Source organism: Falco cherrug, chromosome 4, assembly GCF_023634085.1.
Source record: "Falco cherrug isolate bFalChe1 chromosome 4, bFalChe1.pri, whole genome shotgun sequence".
Taxonomy (NCBI): Eukaryota; Metazoa; Chordata; class Aves; order Falconiformes; family Falconidae; genus Falco; species Falco cherrug.
In genome coordinates, this window is record NC_073700.1 from 101339565 (window position 1) to 101363831 (window position 24267).

General features: G+C 42.8%; 2 protein-coding genes across 3 annotated transcripts in view; one reads left to right on the plus strand and one right to left on the minus strand.

Annotated features, from left to right (window-relative positions):
* The window catches only part of TRIM71 (tripartite motif containing 71), a 61160-nt gene extending 41449 nt beyond the window's left edge, over positions 1–19711 (plus strand). The window contains 2 exon segments of the mRNA XM_055709401.1: positions 9400–9534; positions 11806–19711. Coding sequence (XP_055565376.1) covers positions 9400–9534; positions 11806–13257 — 1587 coding nt within the window. The 3' untranslated portion in view covers positions 13258–19711.
* A 2356-nt stretch (positions 19712–22067) lies between these two features.
* Positions 22068–24267, minus strand: part of CNOT10 (CCR4-NOT transcription complex subunit 10) — a 36445-nt gene continuing 34245 nt past the window's right edge. For both annotated transcript variants that reach the window (XM_055707564.1, XM_027814805.2), the window contains exons 18-19: positions 23703–23778; positions 22068–22366 (exon numbers count right to left, since the gene is read on the minus strand). In XM_055707564.1, the coding sequence (XP_055563539.1) occupies positions 22212–22366; positions 23703–23778 (231 nt within the window). In that variant the 3' untranslated portion in view covers positions 22068–22211. The remainder of the gene's footprint in view (positions 22367–23702; positions 23779–24267) is intronic.

Sequence of the window (24267 nt, forward strand, 5' to 3'; positions counted from 1 at the left end):
GCTTTCCTGGCACATGCATGGTGCAAACAATAATAATTAAAAAAAACCCCAAACAAACAAACCTTTTGTCCACCCATCATTGCTTGTTTTTAGTAGATGAGGAAGTAAGCTTGTTCAGTGGGACAGCAGCAGCTAACTTTCTCTGTAACTTGTTAAAACAGAACCACAAACGCCAAGCTTTTGGAGCTGAATAGCTAATTTAAAACTGCTTCTTAAGACAGAATCCTGCAAACCATAGCTTCTTCCAAGATTTGTTTTAAATTGGATCATAAGGCGCTTCAGCATCCATACTGAAACATTTCACATCCCCAAAATGAGCAAGAAGGAAAGGATTATACTAGTTTAAAGAACCTCACTGGTGCAGTATTATGAATTTCTCCAGGCTGTCCTAGACAAGGGCTTGTCTGTTAGTAATTCAATTACTGCTTTTGACCTCTAGGGCTCTAAATCATCTAACTGGTGCGGATAAATCATCTAAGAAGGGGCTGTCTCTTGGGGTAGAATCTAGCAGAATATCATTGAGTACCACTCTGCTACTATTGCATGAATGCTTTTGTGCCTGGTTGCTTCCTACTGGGTTTAGTTTGCTGATTCCTCCCCCACTTTCTCCTGGCTTTTATGTTGGAGGCTCCTGCCATTGTGGTGAGCCGACTGCTTTATGATGGTACAGGTTAAAGGTGGGTGGTCCTGGCTATGCTCATGTAACTTGGAACAAGCAGCTCAACTGAACTTAGTTTGTGTAGTTTTGCCCTCGTCTAACTACAGCCCATCCAGGTTAAGAGACTATCTTGGAAGTGTTAACTGGGGGGCAGCTTGTGTAAAGTTTCTGTAAAATGAGCTATGTTTTTCAAGAATCAAGTAGTTTTATTGGTTTAGTGGGCTTTTTAATCTGGACCACTGTATAGAAAGAGGGTAGTAAATGAGCAGATCAGTGATGAAGTTGAGGAGGTGGTAATCTGGGGGAAGAAAACGGGAAGACTATACAACTCAAGACAGCTCTACTACCTGAGCAATATCAGCAACAACTGGAAGAGCGTGTGGTGCAGTGGAAAAGTTGATGCAGTGAGCCTGCTGCATAAGAAAGTTTTCACAGAGCAGAGCTTTCCTTGTTCTTGGGGTGACAGGGCTGTGAAGCTATATATTTATCCTAGGGAGGAGACAGCATGTCAGCATGAATTTAAAACAAACTGTAAAGTAACTAGACTCTAAATTAAAAGCAATTGGCTTGAGTGCTTTTCTTAAAGTTTGGAAATGGTCAACAGAGAATTAAATGCTGTTACAAGCTGCAATATGAGGAAAGTAGACTGGAGCTCTAAGAGGCTTGAAAAGTAATATGGTGTAGTAACACAAGTGGGACTGATTCGTGCTGCAGTACTAGTAACTCTTAATAGGCTGGCAAAGTGATAGCTCTCTGACATGAGATGTTGAGGTGGATGAGGACGGGTAGTTGAGAATAAAGGGGAAAAGGTGGAATTTGAAGGGTGTTGCAGGAGAGGGGAAATCAAGCCATGAATCAACTGGCTGGAGAGTATCTGGTTAACCAAAGTTGAAGGCTTTTAGGAAGAAATGTTTATTTAAACTCTTCCTGCAGCTTTGGAGGAAAGATTGTTTTTCAGACTTTAAAAAAAAAAAAAAATAAAAAAAAATGCTGTGAGTTGGGATACATTTCAGCCTCTTGATCCACTGAAGCCTGACATTGTCACTCCTGAAAAGTCCAAACCTCACTTTTCAAAAGGACTTGAAGTCCTCTGTAAAAAATAATAATCCTGGCAGCAAGAGGATTGATTTTTTTTTTTTTAAATTATTTTTTATTATTATTATCCCCCCCTCTGCCCTCAGTGGGGTCCTGCAGCAATGGAAAGCTTCCCTGTGCTGTGCTGGTCCTGGCCTGGATCATGTGTTTCTAAGCCTGACCCTAACACAAGAACTTGTGCTTGTGTGCCAGAGTGAGCTGATCCAGCTGAAAGGGTAATCTTTTTGTGGGATTACTTTTTGGCTGGGTCAGTCCCCTGGCTGGTTCACTGCAGTGCTACAAGGATTATTAATGATGCCAGGGAATGGAGCAGAAATGCCCAACACTGTTGCTTATAGGACCTCTTTCTTGTCTCAGTGGAAAGGTATCTTCCTTGCTGGAATACTTTTTTAGCCTTTCCCAGGGACTTGAATTGGTTCACAGGATGATATGAACGCCAAAGTTGACATGGGATTAATGGGGTAAGGGGACGCGGGACCTGATACCTTCCTATATGGGGAGCTTGTCCTGCTGCCATGTTTTACCTCATAAAAGTGCACATTTAGCTGTCTTCTTTCAGAATTTTTTCCAAGGACTGGCCACAAACTGAACATAAATCTCTTATGATGAAAGATAGATGGCTTCTTCAAAATGTCATGTTCTTAAAATACATCTATACATGTGTAATTGTATATATGTATGTATGTGTGTGTGTAATCTAATGCACTTGCATAACAGTAAAGCATTGAGCGCTCATTCCCATTTAGGGTCGATTTCCAGGTGAACATGTTAAAATACAGTTTGATCTGTTCGTGTCAGTTGTCTTAAAAGTGATTTTATTGGAAAACAAACATTCTTTCCCAGCCAAACCTATAGTTGTTTTTGGGATGTTTGACAGCGCAGGCTTCTGCATGTAAATTAATGCAGTGAGACTGGTCATGCCCAGCTCATAGAGGGAGCCACTCGCCTACAAGCATGAAAGGCTTGGGGGGGGTGATGGTGGGGCGGTGGGGCAGGTCAGCCCTTAAAGGCAATGCCTCTTCTCCCAAATTGTGGGGGAGGTGGAATGAAGTAGACCAACACCTTTGTTCTAGAGAAGTGGGGGAGGGAGGTACTGTAGGAAACTTGGCCAGCCAGAGGAAGAAGCTGATCTCTTGCCTTGAGCCTCTGCCCTTCAGTGGAGGCTTCCCGGTGGGTTGCCATGTGGATCTGTGCTGCCCGGGAGGTCGATACCTGAGAAGGATGGCACCGCTGTGCTGCAGGGGATCATTCTGGGCTTGTCACGTTGAGTTAGCTCAGGCACCCTTGTGTGTGGCTTTGAAGTCGGGCTGGCAGGTTTTTGAGAATCTGAAATGAAGCTTTATAAACGAAATGGAGTTAATTGTGCTTTTTTGAAGTCTAGGATTTATATCAAGAGACTGAATTTCTTTGTACTTCTAGATATTGTTTTGTGTTGTGTTTTAGTGGGTTCCTTAGTGTAACACATGAGCAGATGGTTATTGGAGAAGAAGGATTTGACATGTGTCACTGTCCAAGCTACTGTTCTGCCTAGAACTGTAAGCAAAAAGTCTGTTCTTGCAGTACAAACCAGAGTGAGTGAGTGTTGGTTTCTGACATGAGTTAACATGGCTTCTTAGCTCTCCCTCCATCAAAAGTTACTTTAAAATTCTCTTTACGTCAGAATTTTTCTTTTAAGTGAGAATTTTTTTAGTGTTACACTTTCTAGGCTGAAGCCTTAAATTGGTCCAATTACAGTGATTTGTGCTATAGCTGTACTCTAGTATTACTGCAAAGCCACTGCTAAACCTGTTAATCTTGGTCTCTTTACTGCAACTATACTTTATAGGAACTTCCAGTTAATTTTTCTAGTATAAGAACATTAGAAAGTTTATATCCAGTTCTTGTTGCTGGAAAAAGCTGGTTGTTATATGTCCTGGTTGTTATATCCTCATCTGAAATAGTGATAACTGGAAAATTTATGTGAAACAAACTCTCTGTATCTTAGTTACCATACAGAACTGAAAACAAGCTATGGATGGCACACCTTCCACTTGGTGGAAGAGGGCTAACTTGAGATACATGGAAGGGATTCCTTAAGATTTTTGTATTTAATGTGCTTTTAAAAGCTAGAGACGGGTTTGCTAGAGAGTGTGCATCTCAAAGCTTTTTTTTTTTTTCTTCTCTTAACCTCTGGAGAGGAATTTCAAACTTTGCACCTTCACTGGAGAACTTAAACTAGCACACTGAAATACGGGAATAAATGTCTGAAAAATGAGACCTCCCTTCTATCTTTGGATGGATGGAATTAAAAATCCCAAGGACCTTTTAAAAAATGCTTATGCAAGGTAGTGTTGATGAGTTGCAGTATAGCTAGCATAAGCAGCTTTTATGTGTCTCATGGTGTTGCCTCAGTGGTGAGCTGTGCTGCAGTTTGTTCAAATGGGTAACTTTCTGAACGGAATTGATAGAATCTAACATTGTGGCTCAGCATTTGGATTTAACAGGCTCTGCTGTTTCAGAGATCTAAGTTAGCCTCTTTAAATAACTGTGTGCAGCGTGGATATATCTGGACATACTGATTTAATTTCAGTATCAGACTGCAGAAACCATGCAGTGAGGGCATCAGCACCTTTACAGTAGCTCTGCGGTTCTTGTTAGTAGTCCATCAGAACACATACTTTGCAATGTTTTTTCTTTCTCCTGGAGTCATTATGTGCTTCTGATCATAATTTTTCATTTAAAAAAGCAGCACTAGTGAAAACTTTGGAGTAGTGGTATTTCTAGAACACAACATTTAATTACTCCGTAGGAATAGTTAAGTAAAGATAAAACGGTAAAAAGGTTTTTTGTTAACTTGAGGCTTCAGTTCTTAATGTCCAGTGGAAGACAGGAAATGTGAAAAATGGCTGAAAACCACCATTCTGCAAAATGGCAAATATGATTTGGTCCCCCCTGTAGTCAGCCCAGATACCCAGAAGCGCAGCCAAAGGTACTGCTTTGTTACTTCTGGCTCTTGCAGTCTGTTTCTTCATAGCTTTGTGTTGTAGCATCAGTGGCTGTGTCAGAGCCACTGTAGCAATAGCATGTTACTACTTTTCACCTCAAGTGGTTAAATGTAGCTAAAGGGGAGCTCAGAGAGGTGCCCACCTAAAAGGGGGCTCACAAAGGACTCCGGGGGTCCAATACAACCGTCGCCTTTTACTCAAAACTGGCTGGAGCATGTTAGCGACTGGCCAGGCATGCCTGGCTCTGCTGTCTTGTCCTGGAGAGGAGTGTTTGGTTTGGCTTGTCGTACGTAGGCGCTGGCACCCTGGGTGCCAGGTCTAGTAAGATGTAAAGCACTGTATGAATCACAGGAATAGCAGATGTATTAACAAAGTAGCCTTTTCTGTTTGTACAAAATATGCAGAGAACAAAAACTGAGACCTGCACATTTAATAATCCTCGTTAAATACTTTGAAATCTCAAAGTAGAAGTAATACTGCATGCCATTATCTTCTGCTGAAGTGTGTTTTGAATGTTGTTTGTTGCTATTTAGATAGGCTTACAGACAGTAGCAAGAAATTCTGAAATGTGCTGGTAGCAGTAGCCTAGTTAATGATGGATGTCTGCATTGCTTTCCTTCACGAAAGCATGCTTGTCTGCACCACTGGAAGCTCTATGTGGCAGGTTTTCTTTTGTTGGAGACTTTTGGAACATAACACCTACACAAACACTGTTGTTACTTTAAATTTTACTCTGAGGAATTGGAGTACTTTCAACCCTAAAGTTTACAAGATACATTGCAAAGTCCCTTTTTTTTCTAAACACAAGACACTGATGACACCTCTATAAGTATGGGGAGTGGTACTGGCCATCTTTGGAACCCTGAGAAGCCACGAGTGAATAGGTACAGCTGCAAATAAGTGATTTACTGTATCAGCCAACAGCAGGAGACGAAGTAGTTCTCCATCTCAAATTCAGTAACCCAATGCGATTCTTTGCTAAACACAGGGTCTTGTCTTCTGTTTTCCAAGCATGTGAACTGGCTGACCGTCTCGTTCACTAGCACTGGAATAATTATGGCATACCATAAGGAGAGTGCATCATAAAAGCTGCTTTCCTTTAAAAGGATTTGTTGTTAAAAAGATTGTGTGGTGTCTGACCAGAACAAGAAATGCTGCCGCTTAACATGTTTCCTAAAATGTTGACCTCTCTGAGACAAGTTCTGCACAGGAAATGCCTGCAGAACAGCAGGAGGGAGTTATCATGGCAGAGCTGTGGTATCTTACAGTAATCAAAGAGAACAAGGGATTTCCATGTCAAGAAGGCTTCCAGAAGTTGTACTTTAAGCTTTTGGCTTTTGCTTTGGGTAGATAACTTGCCTGTTGCTGTTTCACCCCCCACCATACCTCTGCCTGCTGCTGTGTGTTTGATGCTGGTTGGCCTCCCAGGCTGTTCTAGCCTGTGTTGGCAGACTGCAGGATCATGTGAATTTTACCAAAACCTTACCAATATCCTGGACAATATCAGAGCCCCTTAGTGTTTTGGGCATCCTTTACACTAATCTGATCTGTTCAGGCTCAGGCAAGTAGAAATAAGTCCAGTTGATGACAGGAGTTGTTGGTAGACAACCTTGTGCTATTCAGTATGGCTACTTGCCCTACCATAACTGGTTCCTACAGATGAAAGATCACAGCATCCACAGGGAGTTAACACCTCTCCTGCTATGACAGAGTTCTTGAAAGGTAGACTGTTTTTAGTGAAGAATCGTGAGGGAAGTTTGGATTGCTTTTAGCTGTGGAGTATGAGGAAAGCATACACACAGATCATGTCGTTGTCCTAATGGGTACTGCTGTACCAAAAGCTCAAACAAGTAAAACAAAGACTTCCCTGCTTTCTCAGACATGCTTGCTAGAATTGGAATATGAGTGGATAGTGTTGTTTCCCTAACACTTCTCAAGGAGATACCCATTTCTCTTGCAAGAGGAGGGTGTTTTGCTGTTCTTGACAAGAATCTGTTTTTGAGGAAATGCTACCTTTTCCCTGCAGTGGAAGCTGCTTGTGTATTTGAATGATGATGTAGAGGTGGCAGAGGCACAGTATTCTTACGCGTGAATCCTTCCAGCTAGGACTGAGACTTACTGGCATTTATGAAGCCTTAATCTGTGGCCACTTGTGACTTCATGTCTGCTTTGCCAATTGTTGCGGTGAAACTTTTCACTTTCTGTCAACTTGAAGTGTTGAGTGAAACTCATCTGCCAGAAGCTTTGTGTGAAGGCAGGTGAGGTCTGCCTCCAGTGGGGCTGGGGTATTTGGGCTGTCCACGAGTCTGAAGACATTCCCTGTTAAAAACGTAGTGAAGGTGACTCTGGCCTGGGAGTTGCATGAAGAAGGGATAGCTGAAAGGCATGCTTGATCTTACTGAGCCCTGTGCTGCAGGGCTGCCAAGTAGCACTCCTGTTTTCCCCTGCCAGTTTGCAAGAGTTCTCCGGATTAAAGATCAGAAACATTGCCGTATTTCCTCAGGGTTGTCTTCATCTTGTCTCTGGAGACTGACCACCTGACCAAGTTAGTCTTCCTTTTCCTTGCAGTTCTCTATTCCTGGGTGACCTGGAAGAATACATCTAATTCAAACTAGTTGTCTTGAACTACCTGGAATAAAAATGTCCCAAGTAACAGTACACTTGTGTTTTCATGGTGTAGCTTTCCCATTGTTGGCATAAACTAGATGCTGTTGAACTTGCTAGATCAGAGTTTGAAAATACTAATTCCATGAAAGATAACAAAAAGGCCCTGTCTGACTTTCTAGACAAAGCTGGATCACATTGGGTAGTTCATAGATTGTTGCATCCAGATGGTTCTTAGATTGGTACACACATACAGAATTAAACTAAGGATATCTTCCATACGGCCCTGAATGTACAGTAAAGCCTTTAAATTACATTGGTACCCACTTCTATCAGGTCTGCGTTTCTGAAGATGTTTTCTGCCAGAGCATTCCTGGCTACCCTGTCTGAAACAGCTCAACTTTTGAAGTGGATCAGTTGCTCAGAGCAGAGTGAGGGAAAGATGGTGTAAAATCTATCTAAAATGCTGTATTTAAAAGCAAATACCCATAGCTATTTCCATGGCTTTCAGTATGTAATGTGGAAAACAAAGGTGAGTTTGAATAACTGTTCTCAGCTGTCAGCAGCTTGTTGAGCTACTACAGCCATGTGTAGTGTGTTGGTAGGGATTTAGATGTTTTCTGTATGTTGTTTAGTATTAAAATCTTATAAATAAAATACTGTGATGTACCAAGCTTATGAAAAGAGAAAAAAGTAACTGCTTGATGGTACAGTCACAGAATCACAAGATGGTTGAGGTTGCAAGGGGCTGCTGGAGGTCTTGTCCAACCCCCTGCTGAAGCAGGGCCACCTAGAGCCAGTTGCCCAGGACTATGTTCAGGTGATTTGAGTACTCCCAAAGATGGAGACTCCACAGCCTCTGAGCAACCTGTGCCAGTGCTCAGTCACATTCACAGTGGGAAAAAAAAAAAGTTTTCCTGATGTTCAGAGGGAACCCCCCATTGCCTCTGGGCCTGTCACTGGGCACCACTGGAAGGAGCCTGGCTCCATCCCCTTTGCACCCTCCCTTCAGGTATTTGTATACATTGGCAAGATTCCCCCATAGCTTTCATTTTTCTAGGCTGAAATACCTTCAAATATTGTCATTTTGTTCTAGAATTTTGTAACTACCAAACTAGTATCTTTTTAATATCTTAAAGGTTCATGATGTCATCTGCATGTTAATGCTGGTTCACTGTATGACAAAGGTGCTGAAAAGATTCTGTTAACTGATGTTAATGAACCTTTTCCATTGGGAGCTGTGATCCTTCAGATTTGGCTGCTTTTAATCGTATTTGGTTTTTATGCCCTTTTCTGTAATATCTTGTGAAACTGGGAGCAGTTTGGGGAGGATTTTTCAAGGAAACATTTTTTTTTTCTTTGAGGGGAGAAGAGAAGTGTTTCTTCCAGATGCATTCTGCATATTTGCAGAATACCGTTGCAGAATGTTTTTAAAATACTAGTGTTACAAGGCTATATTAGAAAGAATTTGGTGTCTATCCAAGGAGTGAATAACTACATGAATGCTGTTTAATGATAACAATCTAATCTTTGTGTTTTTTTTTTTTTTTTAAATTGATTAACTTCATATTCTGCTAGGGTGTTCCTGCACAGCTCAGATGCATAGATACACCAGTGTTTCCTACAGCAGCCTTTCTTACTAAGGGCAGAGCCATCACACAAGAACAGTTTTGAAACATTTTGAGGGACAAGACAAACTGGGTTTTCTGTATCTAGGAAAACACAAGTACGAATCGCTGTGCAAGTCTCTGGTTTAAGTTCATACTAGCTGCTTGCTGGAATTGCACAGGGAATCAGTCATGTGGTGTTGGTGCAGTGAAGGCATTAAATTCCGTGTAATGGATGTATTTAAAAAAAAAAGAGGTCTGTTTTCAGGCTCTGATGTATGAAATGGGCAAAGGCCTGTTAAAAACCCAAGAACTGTCATTTTGTGCCTTCACCTGAAGGTGTAGTGAAATGTAAGCTGCGGTCCTCTGGTGCTCTGATGTGTTTCTAATTGTTTTGGTTGAGCCTTAAGTGTGTTGTCTTTTTTTTTTCCTCTTTTTTTCTCCTCCCCAGCTGAGTATTGAACAAGCCCAGGCTGTGGCAGAGCAGGTTGAGATGAAGGCGAAGGTGGTACAATCTGAAGTCAAAGTAGTGACTACTAGACATAAGAAGGCCTTGGAAGAGCGCGAGTGTGAGCTGCTGTGGAAGGTATGCACCTTACATCTGTGGTTTGAACTGCTGGCAAGTGCCTTTCCGAACTGAGAACGGGCTTTTTTAATTAGCCCGTGGCCAGTTTTAGATGTCCTCCCAAGGAACACTGAATCGAAACGCTAGGTTACTGTTTTCTGTAGGTAGCAGGATGCTGGATGCTGGCGGGGTTTGCGCAGGAGGTGGTACCTCACCTCTCACCCGAGGCGGCGGTGGGGCTCCGGGGTGTGCTGTACCCCGCCGGTGGGGCGGGCACGCCCCCTGCTGGCCAGCGGCCGCGGCACCGCGCGTCCCAGTGCTGAGCGCGGAGCACATGGCCTCCAGGCGCCGGCTTTAAGGAGCGTCTTCAAAACCTCTGTAATATATTGCTGTAGAATTAGGTATGTAGTGTGTGGGTTTCCTTACACAATCCACTGCTCATAAACAAAGGGAAGGAGCAAAGCTATATACGCTCTGTCCTTTTCTAGAAAGGCTAGTCGCAATTGTGTGAGACTTTTAATCATCCCCACGCCTAAAAAACTTTACTTGACTCTCAAGTTAATGTCCCTCGGATTTATTATGGGGGTTTTTTACCAGTAAAAAAGAATACTCTCCAGCAAGAGTATCTGTACAATCCCAAACTCCTGCACTCACTTCAGCTGTGATCCTTGTGTGGTATTTTGAGAGAGGAAAGGAAGAAGGAGCAAAGTTTCTTATTGTAGAAAGGTAACTAATATATGTTGCCAGCAAAGTGGCCAGTGGTAAGAGTTTATTGTTTGGAACTATTCTAGCTACCGTGAAACTAATCCCCTGGAAGAGAAGTTATTTTTTCTATAGTTCTTTTATAAGTGTCAGTGGCAAGATTAAAAATGTACTTTATATGGTTACTGTACTTCTAATGCTGCTTTTTCTGAGGTATTTGGATTGAGGGAAATGAGTTCCCCTTGTACTGTTAGCCTTCCCCAAGAAGCTTGGCAGCTTTTGAGGTATTCCTAGTACAGGAGAAATAAAAGCTGCCACTAAGCTATTTGTATCCCAAGAGGCTGTATAAATGCATTTGATTGGAATGTCTGCACTGTGAGCGCGTTCTCGTCAGGTTACAAAACATTATTTTAAGAAGGAAACTAGGCAATGATGGTAAATCATTTTGGCAAAAAAAGCTGAGGCCAAGGATTAAGCTGAGACCGAAGATGAGTAGTCTTTTGGAAATCTACTGGAAGAAGCATCTCTGACTTTTTTTTTTAAGTCTGGAAAAACCTGCATGCCTCAAATAATAGCTGAAATAGCGTGTTTGTACATCTGTTATCTAGTCGGTGTATAACCAGGGAGCCTTCAGACAGAGTTGTCCATCATTAAAATACATTGCTGGTATTGTTCTGCAGCCAAGCAGGTATTAAGACTTAAGGAAATGTATTTTTACAACAATAAAGCAATTACATGTTTCATTAGTTTTACAAGACAGGTGTCTTTGCCAGATGGTCTAAAGTGTTTTTTCACAAGTAAAGATAAGCATAGGCTTGTTTAAAATAGTTACGAACAAACCATTTTTGCTTGAGCTTCAGTCCCCCAAGGAAGGACTGGCAGCAACCTTCTGTGTCATTTGAAGTGACATGATAAAGCATCCTGTTGTAAAGCACTAGCTCAGCGTGACTGCCAGCGTTTGCAAGAAAATATTAAGATAATTGGACCTTAAAAATCCCTGGAGATAGGCATCTGGTATTACCCAGTCACATGAAAACAGTTCTGGCAGGCAGGGGAACAAGAAGAACCCATGTGTGTGAGCTGATGCAGACTGCTAGCCTTAGCTTTGTGTGATAACAGCCTACTTCTGAAATTGGTTTTGAGTCTGGCTAGAGAAGCCTCTTCTCTCTCTCGGGCCTGCAGTAATCTCTGTCCTCCCTGGAGTCTAAGTAAGGCATAGATTTGGATGATCCGTCAAGTACCTTGCGACTAGAACACAGAACAGCATTTGAGGAAGCAAATCATTATTAGTGAGGAGGCGACTCTTCCTTTCAAATGGCGCTGATGCAGCAGGCCTGCAGAGCAAGAATGTATGATTTTGGCTGGGGGGTGGGAGAGAATAATAATCCTGAATTTGGATAAATAATTAACTTTTCCTCACTTCTGTCTGCATCACGGCTTTTAGAGGCTTGTTCTGCAGTTGTGTGTTAACGGGCTGCAACAACTGCACGGCAGTTTTTATGTAGAAGGGTGACATTAGGAAATGTTTGTGTTATGCATTGTCTTCCCTCACGTAAATGTGCTTTCTCTCTCCGCCCTGTCCCCCACAAGGTGGAAAAGATTCGTCAAGTCAAGGCTAAGTCGCTCTACTTGCAAGTTGAAAAGTTACGTCAGAACCTAAATAAGCTGGACAACACCATCAGTGCTGTTCAGCAGGTCCTGGAGGAGGGTCGTACCATGGATATTCTTTTGGCTCGGGACCGCATGCTGGCTCAGGTGCAGGAGCTGAAGAATGTGAGAGGCCTTCTCCAGCCACAGGAAGACGACAGGATCATGTTCACCCCCCCTGACCAGGCATTGTATATGGCCATTAAATCAATGGGCTTTGTCAGCAGCGGGGCTTTCGCTCCTCTGACCAAAGCCACTGGGGAAGGCCTCAAGCGTGCGCTGCAAGGCAAGGTGGCCTCGTTCACAGTGATAGGCTATGACCATGACGGTGAGCCTCGCCTCTCAGGAGGTGACATGATCTCTGCAGTAGTGATGGGCCCAGATGGAAACCTTTTCGGGGCAGATGTCAGCGATCAGCAGAATGGGACCTACCTGGTCAGCTACCGTCCACAGCTAGAGGGAGAGCACCTGGTGTCCGTGATGATGTGCAACCAACACATTGAGAACAGCCCCTTCAAAGTTGTGGTGAAATCTGGGCGCAGCTACATAGGCATTGGGCTGCCGGGGCTCTCCTTTGGCAGCGAGGGAGACAGCGATGGCAAACTCTGCCGCCCCTGGGGGGTTAGCGTAGACAAAGAAGGCTACATCATTGTTGCTGACCGCAGTAATAACCGCATCCAGGTGTTCAAGCCATGCGGGACCTTCCATCACAAGTTCGGCACGCTGGGCTCCCGGCCGGGCCAGTTCGACCGCCCTGCTGGTGTGGCCTGTGACATCTCGCGTAGGATTGTTGTGGCTGACAAGGACAATCATCGCATCCAGATCTTCACGTTCGAGGGGCAGTTCATTCTGAAGTTTGGAGAGAAAGGAACAAAGAACGGGCAATTCAATTACCCATGGGATGTGGCCGTCAACGCAGAGGGCAAGATCCTGGTCTCTGACACAAGGAACCATCGTGTTCAGCTGTTCGGGCCTGACGGCGTGTTCCTTAACAAGTATGGCTTCGAAGGGGCACTCTGGAAGCACTTTGATTCCCCCAGAGGTGTGACTTTCAATCACGAGGGCCACTTGGTAGTGACAGACTTCAACAACCATCGCCTTCTGGTCATCCATCCAGACTGCCAGTCAGCACGCTTTCTGGGCTCGGAGGGCACCGGCAACGGCCAGTTCCTGCGCCCGCAGGGAGTGGCAGTGGATCAGGAGGGGCGCATCATCGTGGCCGATTCCAGGAACCACCGGGTGCAGATATTCGAGTCAAATGGTAGCTTTTTATGCAAGTTTGGCACTCAGGGAAGCAGCTTTGGTCAGATGGACCGTCCTTCAGGTATAGCTGTCACCCCTGATGGCATGATTGTTGTGGTCGACTTTGGAAACAATCGAATTCTCGTCTTCTAATCTGTGTTTGAATTAGGAAGAAACTGTCTCAGGGAAATTCTTCTAAGAGAAAATGAAAAAAAATACAACGTTAATTCAAACCTACCTCATCTTTAATTTTTTTACAGATGAATGTACTTATCTTTTCCGCAGGGAGTGAGCCTGTAAAGTTAAATTCTATCTACCTCATTGTCCTCCCTTCCCTCCCCAGTTTCTCGCCCTCCTCCCCATCCCCACACACTCACAGTTCAGAACGTTTTACCTCTCCCCCCCGCATGGGGTTTCATGCACAAACAAGTGTTGCTGTGCACATTAGGTGGTTTGTGTGATGAGTTCTGTAGACTAAGCAAAAAAAGAAAAAAAAAGGCTCTATGTAACTTTTTTAAACAGAGAAAATGGTAGTAGGTGTTTGTAGAGAAATTTGTGTTCTTGACCGTACTGCAGTTCTGTGGGTGGGGACATGGGAGGGGGGACTTTTGTTTTTTGAATTGCTGCTGCAGCAGAGAACTTTTTCCTGTTCTCCTTTTTATACCTCAGTGTGTTTGATTTACTGGTGAGCACAGCGTCTTGTTCCCAGACGGCTTTGAACGTTTTGTGAAAGTGAGTGGGATTCACTCGCCGGGAAGAGCAAGTTTGCATCTTTTTGGCATTTCTGTGTATTTTTTTCTGAAACACAGTAATCCAACAGCACAAAGTGAAGCTGATGAAAATGCACAAAAACTCTTTAAGTTTAAACCAAATTGTTCAGTTTAGTGGTTTAGTGGGATTGTTGTAAAGTTTAGATGAGAAAAGCAAGGCTTCCTTTAATGTATCCTGTCATTGAGTATTTTTTACCCTTTTCACCTAAAAGCTAAATTAGTTTTTTAAAAGTTACTGTTTCTTTTATCAGTGCACCTAATCTGGATAACAGAAGAGGTTACAAGGAGCATTGAAACAGGGAAAATCAATCCCTTTTGATTTACTTTCTTGTGAAATGACTAGCTTTTTTTGCCCCTCCCCATAGAGAGACTTTAAGGGAATAATGTTTGATGGATTTGTTAGAACAGAAGTGGTACCTTTTTCCAAAAGTAAGAAATAAGCACAGCTTTGGAGATTCAGGGTGCGTTTTGGAGAATTCAACAGTTTTTTGTGTTTAAAGAGGATTGCAATAACCCTATCAGTGACAAAAATGTATTTATGGGGTTTTTTTTCATCATCTGGCTTCCCCAAAGAGCTGGACTGAAAAATTTAGGCAGGTCTACTGTAGTTTTTAGGGCGGGGTGGGCCTGTAGCACCGTGTATCTCTTGCGACAGATCCAAGTGAAACGTTACCAGTACCAGCATAAGGCAAACTGCATCAAGTTGAAACTTTGCTGCTTTTTTTCCAGGGCAGTACCAAAGAATTCTTCGTAAAAGTAAAATGTATATGATTCCTAAAAGCTTGGAGGCAGGGAGAAGTTAGCTCTTTCAGGGGATATAAAAAACAGCTTTTCTGAGAAGCAGAAACTTTTTGGGAGACTAGAGATAGATCTCTTTAGCAAAATGTGACTTTGAGTCCCTGGAAGTATTTTGTTTTGTTCTTCAACTTCTTGCATTCCATTTTAGCTGTTAATGCAGATAGATACAGTCTCTACAGAGCTGTTGCTTCACCCTCTGAATAAGGCCTTTGGTGGCAAATGAGTGGTTAAGATAGGGAGCAGAGGGCTTTTCTGTCTCTTTTGCAATGGAAAAATTAATGTAGTAGGCTTGAAAATGCCATGGGATTTGATTTACCTTACTGTTTGCAAGAGAAGGTCTCTGAAACATAAACATGGTTATCAAAAAGTCTGAAGAGCCTTAACCATCCTCCAAGGAAAGGGTTCATCTCTATGCCATCTACCATGCACAAAAGTGACCTGAGATTGAAAGGCTCTTTACAAGTTTGTGAGAAATCACAAGGTGCACTTTCCTTCTTGCTGCTTTTCCCCAAGGAGCGTTAACTTTCTGGGTTTTGTAGAAATCCTGATGATGTGTGCAGACAGATAGCTACCACTTCAGAGGAGGCTTTAAACTAAAGGACCAGAAAGACACAGATTCATGAGATGGCAAAACCTCTTTTTAAAGAAGGGTGAGAAAAAACCACCTAAATTAAACAGGATGAAATAACTGTGCTGCCTTTCAGCCTAAGCCTCAAGGAAGCAAACTCTTCAAAGCAGTGTGTTTCGGTTAGGCTTAATCTTTAGGATAGCATGGTTTAAAAATAGTCTTTAAAGGATAATCTTTTATATGGATATCTGTCATTAAATTTCTGTGGCCACTCAAAACATGGATATGAGAGAAAGCTAGTTTTACCTTCGACTTTTTCAAGTTCTGCTTGTGTACATGCCTCCCTTCTTGGGCGGCCTACAGTTGTGACAGATGTCTATGTGTGTCTTGTATTATTCAATCCAAGAATTATTTGCAACTTGGGCTGTGGAAACTAATAGCCTGCAAGATCTAGATACCAAAGAAAACTGGTTTAAAAAGCTTTAACGTTTAGTTTGCAGTGTCCTTGCATTTATCCTATCATGTCTTAATGAAAATGCCAGGTCTCTTGATACCTTGACCAGAGTTGCTGACAGTGTTGGAGCGTGCTAGAGACGCTCCTGTGCTTCAATGCTTGTTGGGTTCTCCCTTTCTCTGGGGCTGAAAGGGAGTTGTTCTCCAGGCATTAAAAAAACAAAGTTGTGTGCTTTCAGGATTGTGTTGAACTGCAGAAACCTTTTTGCCCCTCTCCAGGGGCACCGTGTTGAAGGTGACAGACGCTGGAGCTGCCCTTTGCTGTTTTGTGTGGAGCCGTTGCACAAACCCCCAGTCCAGCTCTGTCAGGAGGACTGACTGTAACTCTTTTTCGGTTGCTGTCTACTTAATTCAGTGGGATTTGCTTACAAACCAAACCTCTCGAGTGTTTGACCTCAATGTGTTGGGGAGCTTTTTCGTTTTAAAAACACTACTGTTTAGCTACCCGAAATAATTCCTTATCTTTGTCATAGATAGTGCTAAGCACGCTTGGTCTCATTGAAAAGTGGTAGTGTAGCTTATAAAATGGAGTGTTTCATATGCAATGAAATTAAGTAGCGGTAATACACAATGCCAACATCAGATGCCTCAGTAGGGGCTTTTATAAAAGTAATACTTAAATGAGATTCAAACCTCGCTCGGTTTTTCCATGCATGTTCTCAGGCTATGCATGTTCTCAGGTTAATGCCCCAGCATCATAACGTACACGCGTGCAGAGAGAAAAAGCAAGGCTTTGAAGCTGGATTGCAAACTGAACATTCAGACTAGTTTTAACTAGTGGAAATGGCCTGGAGAAGGGTGAGGTGAGCGGTGCCTCTTAGCTCTGACATTGGGGAACAACGGAATGCAGGTGGCAGACCTGTCTACTAGAACTCCCAAAGGAATTTCGCTGTGCCAGCTTAAACCAGTGGCTCTCCGTAAACTTTTTGCGTGACAAAACATATCAGCAGTCAGTATGGCTAGTTTGAGTTTAGCCTGTGAAGCAATCTTGTCCTTTCTCATACCTCTTTAAGCAGGAACTTCAGTAGCAAACTGAAGCAGACTCAGTACTTAATAATGCAGGTCCTTCAGATAATTCAGTCCTTTTTATTTAGTAACCTTTTAAATATAACTTACTTAAGGAAGCCCATAAACCTTAAATGTGTGAAGAAAGTGAAGGAAGGAAGACAACACCTGAAAAGTAGTGTATTTTGGGGCCAGATGTAACCAAGTTGGGAGAAAGAACCAAGGCACTTGGATGTGGCATTCCCTTGGAGCTGCAGGAAAATGGGCACAGTCTGTTACGTTACAGTTAAATTAATTTTTGAAGAGAGCAGGCTTGTAGGCTTATCTTGCCATGACTTTGATCGTAAGATTTCTTTGTTCAGTTCTGGTTTAAAAAAAATAAATAAAAATTGTGCCAAAGTGTTTTGTTTATTTTTTTAAAGGAGTGTAAGCCAAATGGTGCCAAAAGGTAATAGGGTATTTAAAAGTAGAGATTTAGAGAAACAGTTTGGAGCTGTATAAAAAACAAACACTGGTACTTGCGTTAGACAAATATTGTACCTTTGGTCTTTGAGTCCTTGGGAGTTTGAAACCCAGTTTGCTGTGGTACAAAATGCACAACTAGAGATGCCACTATCTTTTTCTTGAAGTTCTACCTCACTTTGCAGAAGTAAATCATCTACCTCAATTTTAGCATCAGACAGGTTTGAGAAATAATTGAGAATCTGCCTGGGGGAAGGATTCATCCTGCCTGTTGGACAAGCATTTTAACCGAAAGGGGAGATAGTAAGTGTGTACAATGTGGTGACTGCTTGTTTTTGTTTGCTTTTTTGCTGCCTGCCCATGGAAATGCTAAGCTGCCCTTACTAGAGAATCTGTAAATAAACCTGAATATTCAGGCAAACTGGACTGATACCTGAAACACTTTGTTCTGTTTTCAGAAGTATGGAGATGTAAACTTTTCTCAGTATTATGACACTACTAGCTGACATGACATACTTCATGTTCATTTGCAGTGTTCTTATGTCTGTAAGGCCTTTAGGTCTTTTCTCTACAAGAGAAAAACTTTTATGCATGCCTACAAATATATCCTGTTTGGGAAGACTAAAGTTACGATTGCTGTAAACACAATGCTATACCAAATGCTTGAAGGGAATAAGATCCTGATTTTTTTTGACTTGGTGATTGTATTGGTTAGCTTTCTTGACTCAATGGGATTTTTTCCACCATGACAAAGCAACCGTGTTCCTATTCCTGGAGGGCAGTTTAGGTTCAGACATTCTCAGGAGAGGCAGTTTAAAACCAGTTTGTTGGGGGGTTTATGCAACTTTATAGCGACATGCAACATGCCCCTTGTTTTACCTGTGGAGTACAGTTGCAGAAGCACATTTTCAGATTACTATATTGAAAAAAATCTTTTTTCCTCTCCTGCTCATATTAGGGGGTGACACAAGTGGGTACAGGAGACCCCTAATAATGATAGGCTGTATTGGGTTTGGTAAATGTTATGGTGGAAAAACGTACATTGATGTCTCTAAGTGATCTTACGGGTTAACGAGCCAGACTGGCATCTTTTTCCATCATTGTTTAACCAATAATGGTTCTAAAAATGCTTTGTGTACCTGCATGGTCTTAGACCTTCTATTAATGATTGTATCAACGTACAAACTCAGGTAGATAATTTTTTAAGCTCTTCTCGTAGAGCCTTACTGACTGAATGTTAAGTGTCCGTGTAGTGATGTAGTTAAGTAACTTCCTTTTGAACGACCAGACTAGTTTAAAAAAAAAAAAAAAGTCCTTTTATAGGTTTGTAGAGTACTTTTCGGACAATGTAGTAGTTTTTCCTTCAGAGGGAGAGATGTCTGTTTTTGGGTTTTGTTTTTAGTTTCTTTTCTAAAATGACTAAAAAGTTTTTAACTAGTTTGTAAGGTGTGCTTAGTCACCTGAGTTGGTGGGGGTTTCTTACTGTATGTGACTCTTGTTTATACTGTGCATTACCTGTCATGCACTGCTTGGTTCGTGCACAATTTGTTGGAGTAGTGAGGGTGTTGAACGTGCCTGCAATTTAAGTCGGATAGAAACTGGAAGCCTTGAAGAAAGTGGAGGTCAGCCACATGAAACCATTGTCAAACATGCGTTTTTCCTCCCCTCATTTAATTGACTGTAGATGTATGGCCTTGTCCTATAAAACTTCATTACTGGTGTATTAAGTAGTGTTGCCTCGGTGCAGGTTTGCATCAGGGTCTAGAATGATTTTGTCAGTCTTTGGATGTTGGGCATCTTGAGTCAATTTGGTTTTGTAGTTTCCTCTTCTGTTGCAGCTGTTTCTTTTCTACTTTAGTGATTAATCATGCTGTTCTCCTAATAATAATAATAAAAATGTCTCAGCAGGACAGACAGTATTCTACTTATAATGAGCTGCTCAGAGCTTTTCTATCTAATTCATAATGAGACAGGCTGTGACAAGAACTTCCATGCTCCAAAAAGGACATCACATTTCTACTTGAACAAGAAGTGACATAACTTTTAGATGTCAGATGTTGAGTACTGCAGAGAAGAAAGCATGACAGGTTATGTGCAAACTTTTACGTAGAATAAGTGAGCAAAATGTTAGAACCCTTGTGTTAATGGAGGCTTCTGAATGTATCTTTGTGGTCCATAGGGAAGGCTGAAGGATGTAGCAAGGAGACGATGTATCAGCTACTGGCAGCCTTAAAACAAAGTCAGTGTCTCTCTGGACTTTAAAATGTTCCTATGCAGTTTATTTTATTTTTGTTTAATCGAATAAATGTGAGGTTTTTTTCATGGCAAATCTGTGTATGTGTGTTTCTGTTATTACCCAGACAAAGCCTTCTCCTCTGTCAGAATGCAAAAAAGAAAAAGGTCTGAATTTGAACCTGGTTGCCTCCAGATGACGACTACTGACAACTTTAGCTAGAGGCACCTGCTTTGAAAGGAGAGGAGAAATGCTGGGCTGCTATGGAGAGAAGTGTTGTTTGTTGGTGGGGTTTTTTTTGTTGTTTGTGTGTTTTTGTTTTGGTGGGTTTTTTTTTAAGTTTTGATGCAGTGTCAGACTTCTAGTTCTCTGGTCTATTAAAACAGCCTCACTGTCATGACTGGAGGAAATGGCTTTGATACTGAACTCTCCACCTGTACTCCATGCAGTTTTTCCAGTATTTTGTCAAGAGTTCCTGGTTTAACCTTGGTCCATTTCCAGGTTTCAATTTCTTCACCTTTGCAGCTGTCAAAGTAATGCTTGTTCTGAGTGGCAATGTAAAGCAAAGCCACGAGAGCATTTAATAATGACCTGGCATCTCGCCGAGCGGACTGCCAGCCCAAGTTGGGTAAGCAGAAAAGGTGGTCTCTTTCCCTCACTACTTTGGAAAAGGTTTGAAAAGAAGTGGTGAGCATGGGAAGATGCTCTTCAAGTGAGGTTTGAGAATTAAGGCCACCGACTGCATGGGTAGCAGCAGAGGTGATTTCAAGCTGAGATACTCTCTGGCCCCAGCTGTGTACAACCATAGGACTACTCAGCACCATGCTGTGTGCTATCCATCAAAATCCTTGAGCAGATGTCATTCTTCCTTTGTGCTGGAGCAGCTGGCAACATGTCAACAGTAGAGATCACTTCACATTGAAAGGGGGGAGAAGACCCTGTGAAGGAGCAGGAAAAGGCTGTTGAGGTGAGTTTCAAGACTACTAACTTGGCCAGCTGTGTGTAGTGCTCTGTATTTGCTTTGCTTCTCTGTGCCTCTCCCTGTAGACAACCAGAACCTGGAAGCTTATTGAGCATGTGAGGTGGCTCTGGACACTGCTGAACAAGTGCTGCACAGTTCTTGTACCATGGCTGTGGTCCTCTTCTTCACTTTCTTGCCGACACCTTTAGCTTTGGGCCCGCACCAGCATGTGGCCAAGGAGGCTGAGATAGCAACGGGGGTTGTAGTGCTTCGGGGGGACTGGCAGTGCAACCCCTTCCTCCTGCTGCGGGTGAGATCCTGAAGGCAAGGAGAGGGCAGGAAAAAGGGGCAGGCACACTGCCTTTACTACAGCACAGCTTGCACTTTTTTACCCAACTGTCACTTCTTTTGCTATCAGAGCCTAAAAGCACCTGGGGGGACAAGTAAGTGGACTGTGACTCTACAGCAATGCCAGAGAGGAGACAGGTCTTTGACAATTTGCTTCCGTGATGTGTTTTGATATTTATTTTTCCTGTTAATGGTAAAACTATGAAACCCAACAGCTGGAAGTCACCACTGCTCACCCCTGTCTTCAAGCAGCAGTGCTACAGGCACGGGGGAAAAAAAACCCAGAGCTCCTTTGGCCAGTGCAGGCACCCTGGGGTAGAAGAGCAGTCATTGTTAGGGGCTAGCTGCGCCTGAATGCTGCTGCTCACATGCAAATGCAGCCGTGATAAGATGTGCAGTATCTGGGGAACAACAACTGCATCCTTCATGGAGCCCCGAGGGGAGTGCTGGGTGCCCCCGGGTGGAGCTGGGCACTGCTGAAGCAAGGCATTAGCATCCTTTGCATCTGAATACTCTGCATTCCTGGGGGGGTGGGGAAGGGCAGAGAAGAATCTTCTCTATTCAGGGCCTGGGACCACACAGCGAGCATCTTTAACCTTTTTGTATTTAATCAGTCAATCTACTTTGACCTCAGGGATGTATCAGCTCCCTTTCTCCCTTCTTTCAGAAAGGTGATCACTGTATAAGTTTTCCCCGATTTTTTTTAAATTTTTTTTATTCCTAGTACTTCTTAACTGCTTGTCCCCCTGCATAAGGACAGGGTGGGTGTCACCTACAGCAATAGAGAAGTTACTGGGGAAGTCAGCTACTTCACTGCTACTCTGAAAGCCTTGAGAAGTGGCAAAGCCAGTTACCTGACAAGAGGGAGAGCAGCAGGGCTCAAGCTTTCTGCTGTACTGCTTCATGATACCCAGCTTCCCGCTGAAAGGACACATGCTTGTACAACTACTCCCAGCTGAAAAGCAAGAGTGGGCACCAGTGCTGGTCCCTCCAGTGCACCCAGTACCTGCTGCAGCCATTGTCCTCCCACCCAGCAGCTGTACTGGGTTTTGTCTTTGCTGACCACCTTTTCCTTTTTGGCAAACTGCCTTTTGGCGCCTACCACTGCTCAAGCTGAAGAAGCGGGCAGAGCCCCTCTGGTTTATGGTAGGGAACAACTGCAGCCTGCAAGCAGCACAAGAGGCTGCTTACTAAGCTCAGTCCCACCACTGCACTTCTTTTTGGTAAGTAAACTGCTGCTCGTATTCAAAATGGATACCAACCTCTCTTCCTTTAAGAAATAACCTTTACAGACACCTCTAAGCATGCCTTTGTTTATCTGTTTTATTAAAAATTTACATAAATGAACACACTCCAGCAAATGGGGTATGCAGGTGTCCTAGGTTAAAAAAAAAATATACAAAAGCCCAAGCCCTCACGGGCAGGGCAGCAGCAGGCTGAAGCACAACCTCACTTCCTTTGAACAGTGGTGAAAGCTGGCATCTGAATGGGCTGGATTGAGTGGACTGGCTGAAAAACAGGCTTCTTCCGCATGTCGGAGAGTGTTTTCACAGAAGGGAGAAGCTGGTTTCTCTTGATGATCTGCAGTGCCAGCTGCGTGTTACCTACAAGACAACTTTCGATTAGACAAAGGTACTTTCTTTTTTAACTTACAAATCACTGTTCTCAGCACAGAACTGCCAAGCCAACCCTGGGCCCAGGCCATGTACACCCAACGGTTCCCCGATTCAGTGAAATGCTGACACGGACATGAAAAGCATTAGACAAAAGTTAGTTTCAGAAAATAGTATTGCTTGATTCTACCTACTCTGAGCTGAAGACATCAGGCTTTTACCTCAGAGCTGGAAGATGCCAGAGCACCTTCTACATTTCTGAAGGGCACCTCTTCTCTCTCCTGTCTGCACAGTGAGGCTCTAGCTTTCACACCAAATGCGCTCACACTGACATTACAGACAGTAATGCAAATGTCAAGGGTGCGTATAACATTTGTAAAAGAAGAAATCTGATTTTTCAACTGACGGCCCATCATTTAATGGCCTATCAAATAAACAATATAAATGGAAAACTTAACATCTCTCCCTCTTATCAAATACTTCTCTTCCACTGAAGTTTTAGTTTTAAAAGAGATGCATTGGTTTGTTGCCATTTATAGAACAAAAAAATGTCTCTAGTCCTTTTGGTTATGTATTTTGAAGGGTGTGAGAGATGTAAATCCAACTTTCCCCTCTCTTCTGCTCCGTGCTACTGTGTTGCAGAAAGAAAGGTTTCCAAAATTCCAACCTAGAAACGTTTTTGTAAGAAAAGCATTGTAGAAGTCTCAATTCTGAATACCGACGCTCAAGTCCTTGGCCTGCCTGCAGTGCAAGACAACTGAAGGGCAACAAGCACATGGACCGTTTCACAACACTGGGGTATTAAGTCAGTCCTGAAGGGCACAGGTCCACAACCATGACAGCTGCAGGCTGCTCACGCTGCAGAATTCAAGTGTAATCCTTCCTGTTTCCCATTATGTAGAGTTTTGTTCCCAAGCAAACACAGTGAACCTTCAAAGGGAAGGATTTTGGAAGACAGAGTTATCAATATTACAAGTTTTGTTGCAGTACTTGCTACATAGGCCTTGACATGGCTTCTCTGGGAAACTGGGATTGCAGTTGTCTTGTAAGGAAAAGCCTTTCAAACCCTCTTCAGAATATAAACCTCAGCAAGGGTTTTACTGAGCCTGTCCAAGACTGCCGACTTCTGCACAAAGTATAGAAGATTGCAGCTCAGACAGGATGGCAATAAACTACAGAAATGAAGGTGTGGATACACAGATCCATAGCAGTGTAAAATGAAGTACCATCCAAAATACTGGCACGACTCTAAAGACCAGGAAGGATGACTACCACCCTCTCCCCCTTCTATCCCAAATCTAGGTTGACAGAACATTTCAAAACTTACCATTCTGTAATTCAAGATACACAGCCAGCAGAATAGCCTCTGGAGGGATCTCTTTGGGGTGGATCAGTGAAGCAGCCTTATTGAAAAAGAAGAGGGTGGGGGAAAAAAGTGCTTAAGAGAAACATCCAGCTCAAAGAAAGATTAGTTCCAATCCAGCTTGACAAGATTGTTACCGCCATCTTAGCTAACAAAAACAAGTAATTCACAAATTAAGAAGACTTTTTTCAAACTAATACATTCCATCAGGTTTATGCATGCAAGGAGAGACTAAATGATTATCTGCATCTTGTTTCACACTAATTAGCAGGACCATCTGCTCTGTTTATGTTAATATAAATCTGAAATTCTTGGGCCAGTCTACTGTGGTTTCCTAGTGAGATGACAGGTGAAGAAGGTAACTTCCACTGTTCCAAAGTTCAGAATACAAAGTTGACAAGTATCATTTATTAGCTTTCCATATACAAACATTTTTCAGCTATGAAGTCAATTAATTTAGTGTAGATGCAGGAGACCTGCTATACGTTACATCCACAGATGGCCTTCCACTCCTTTGGGCTTTACACAT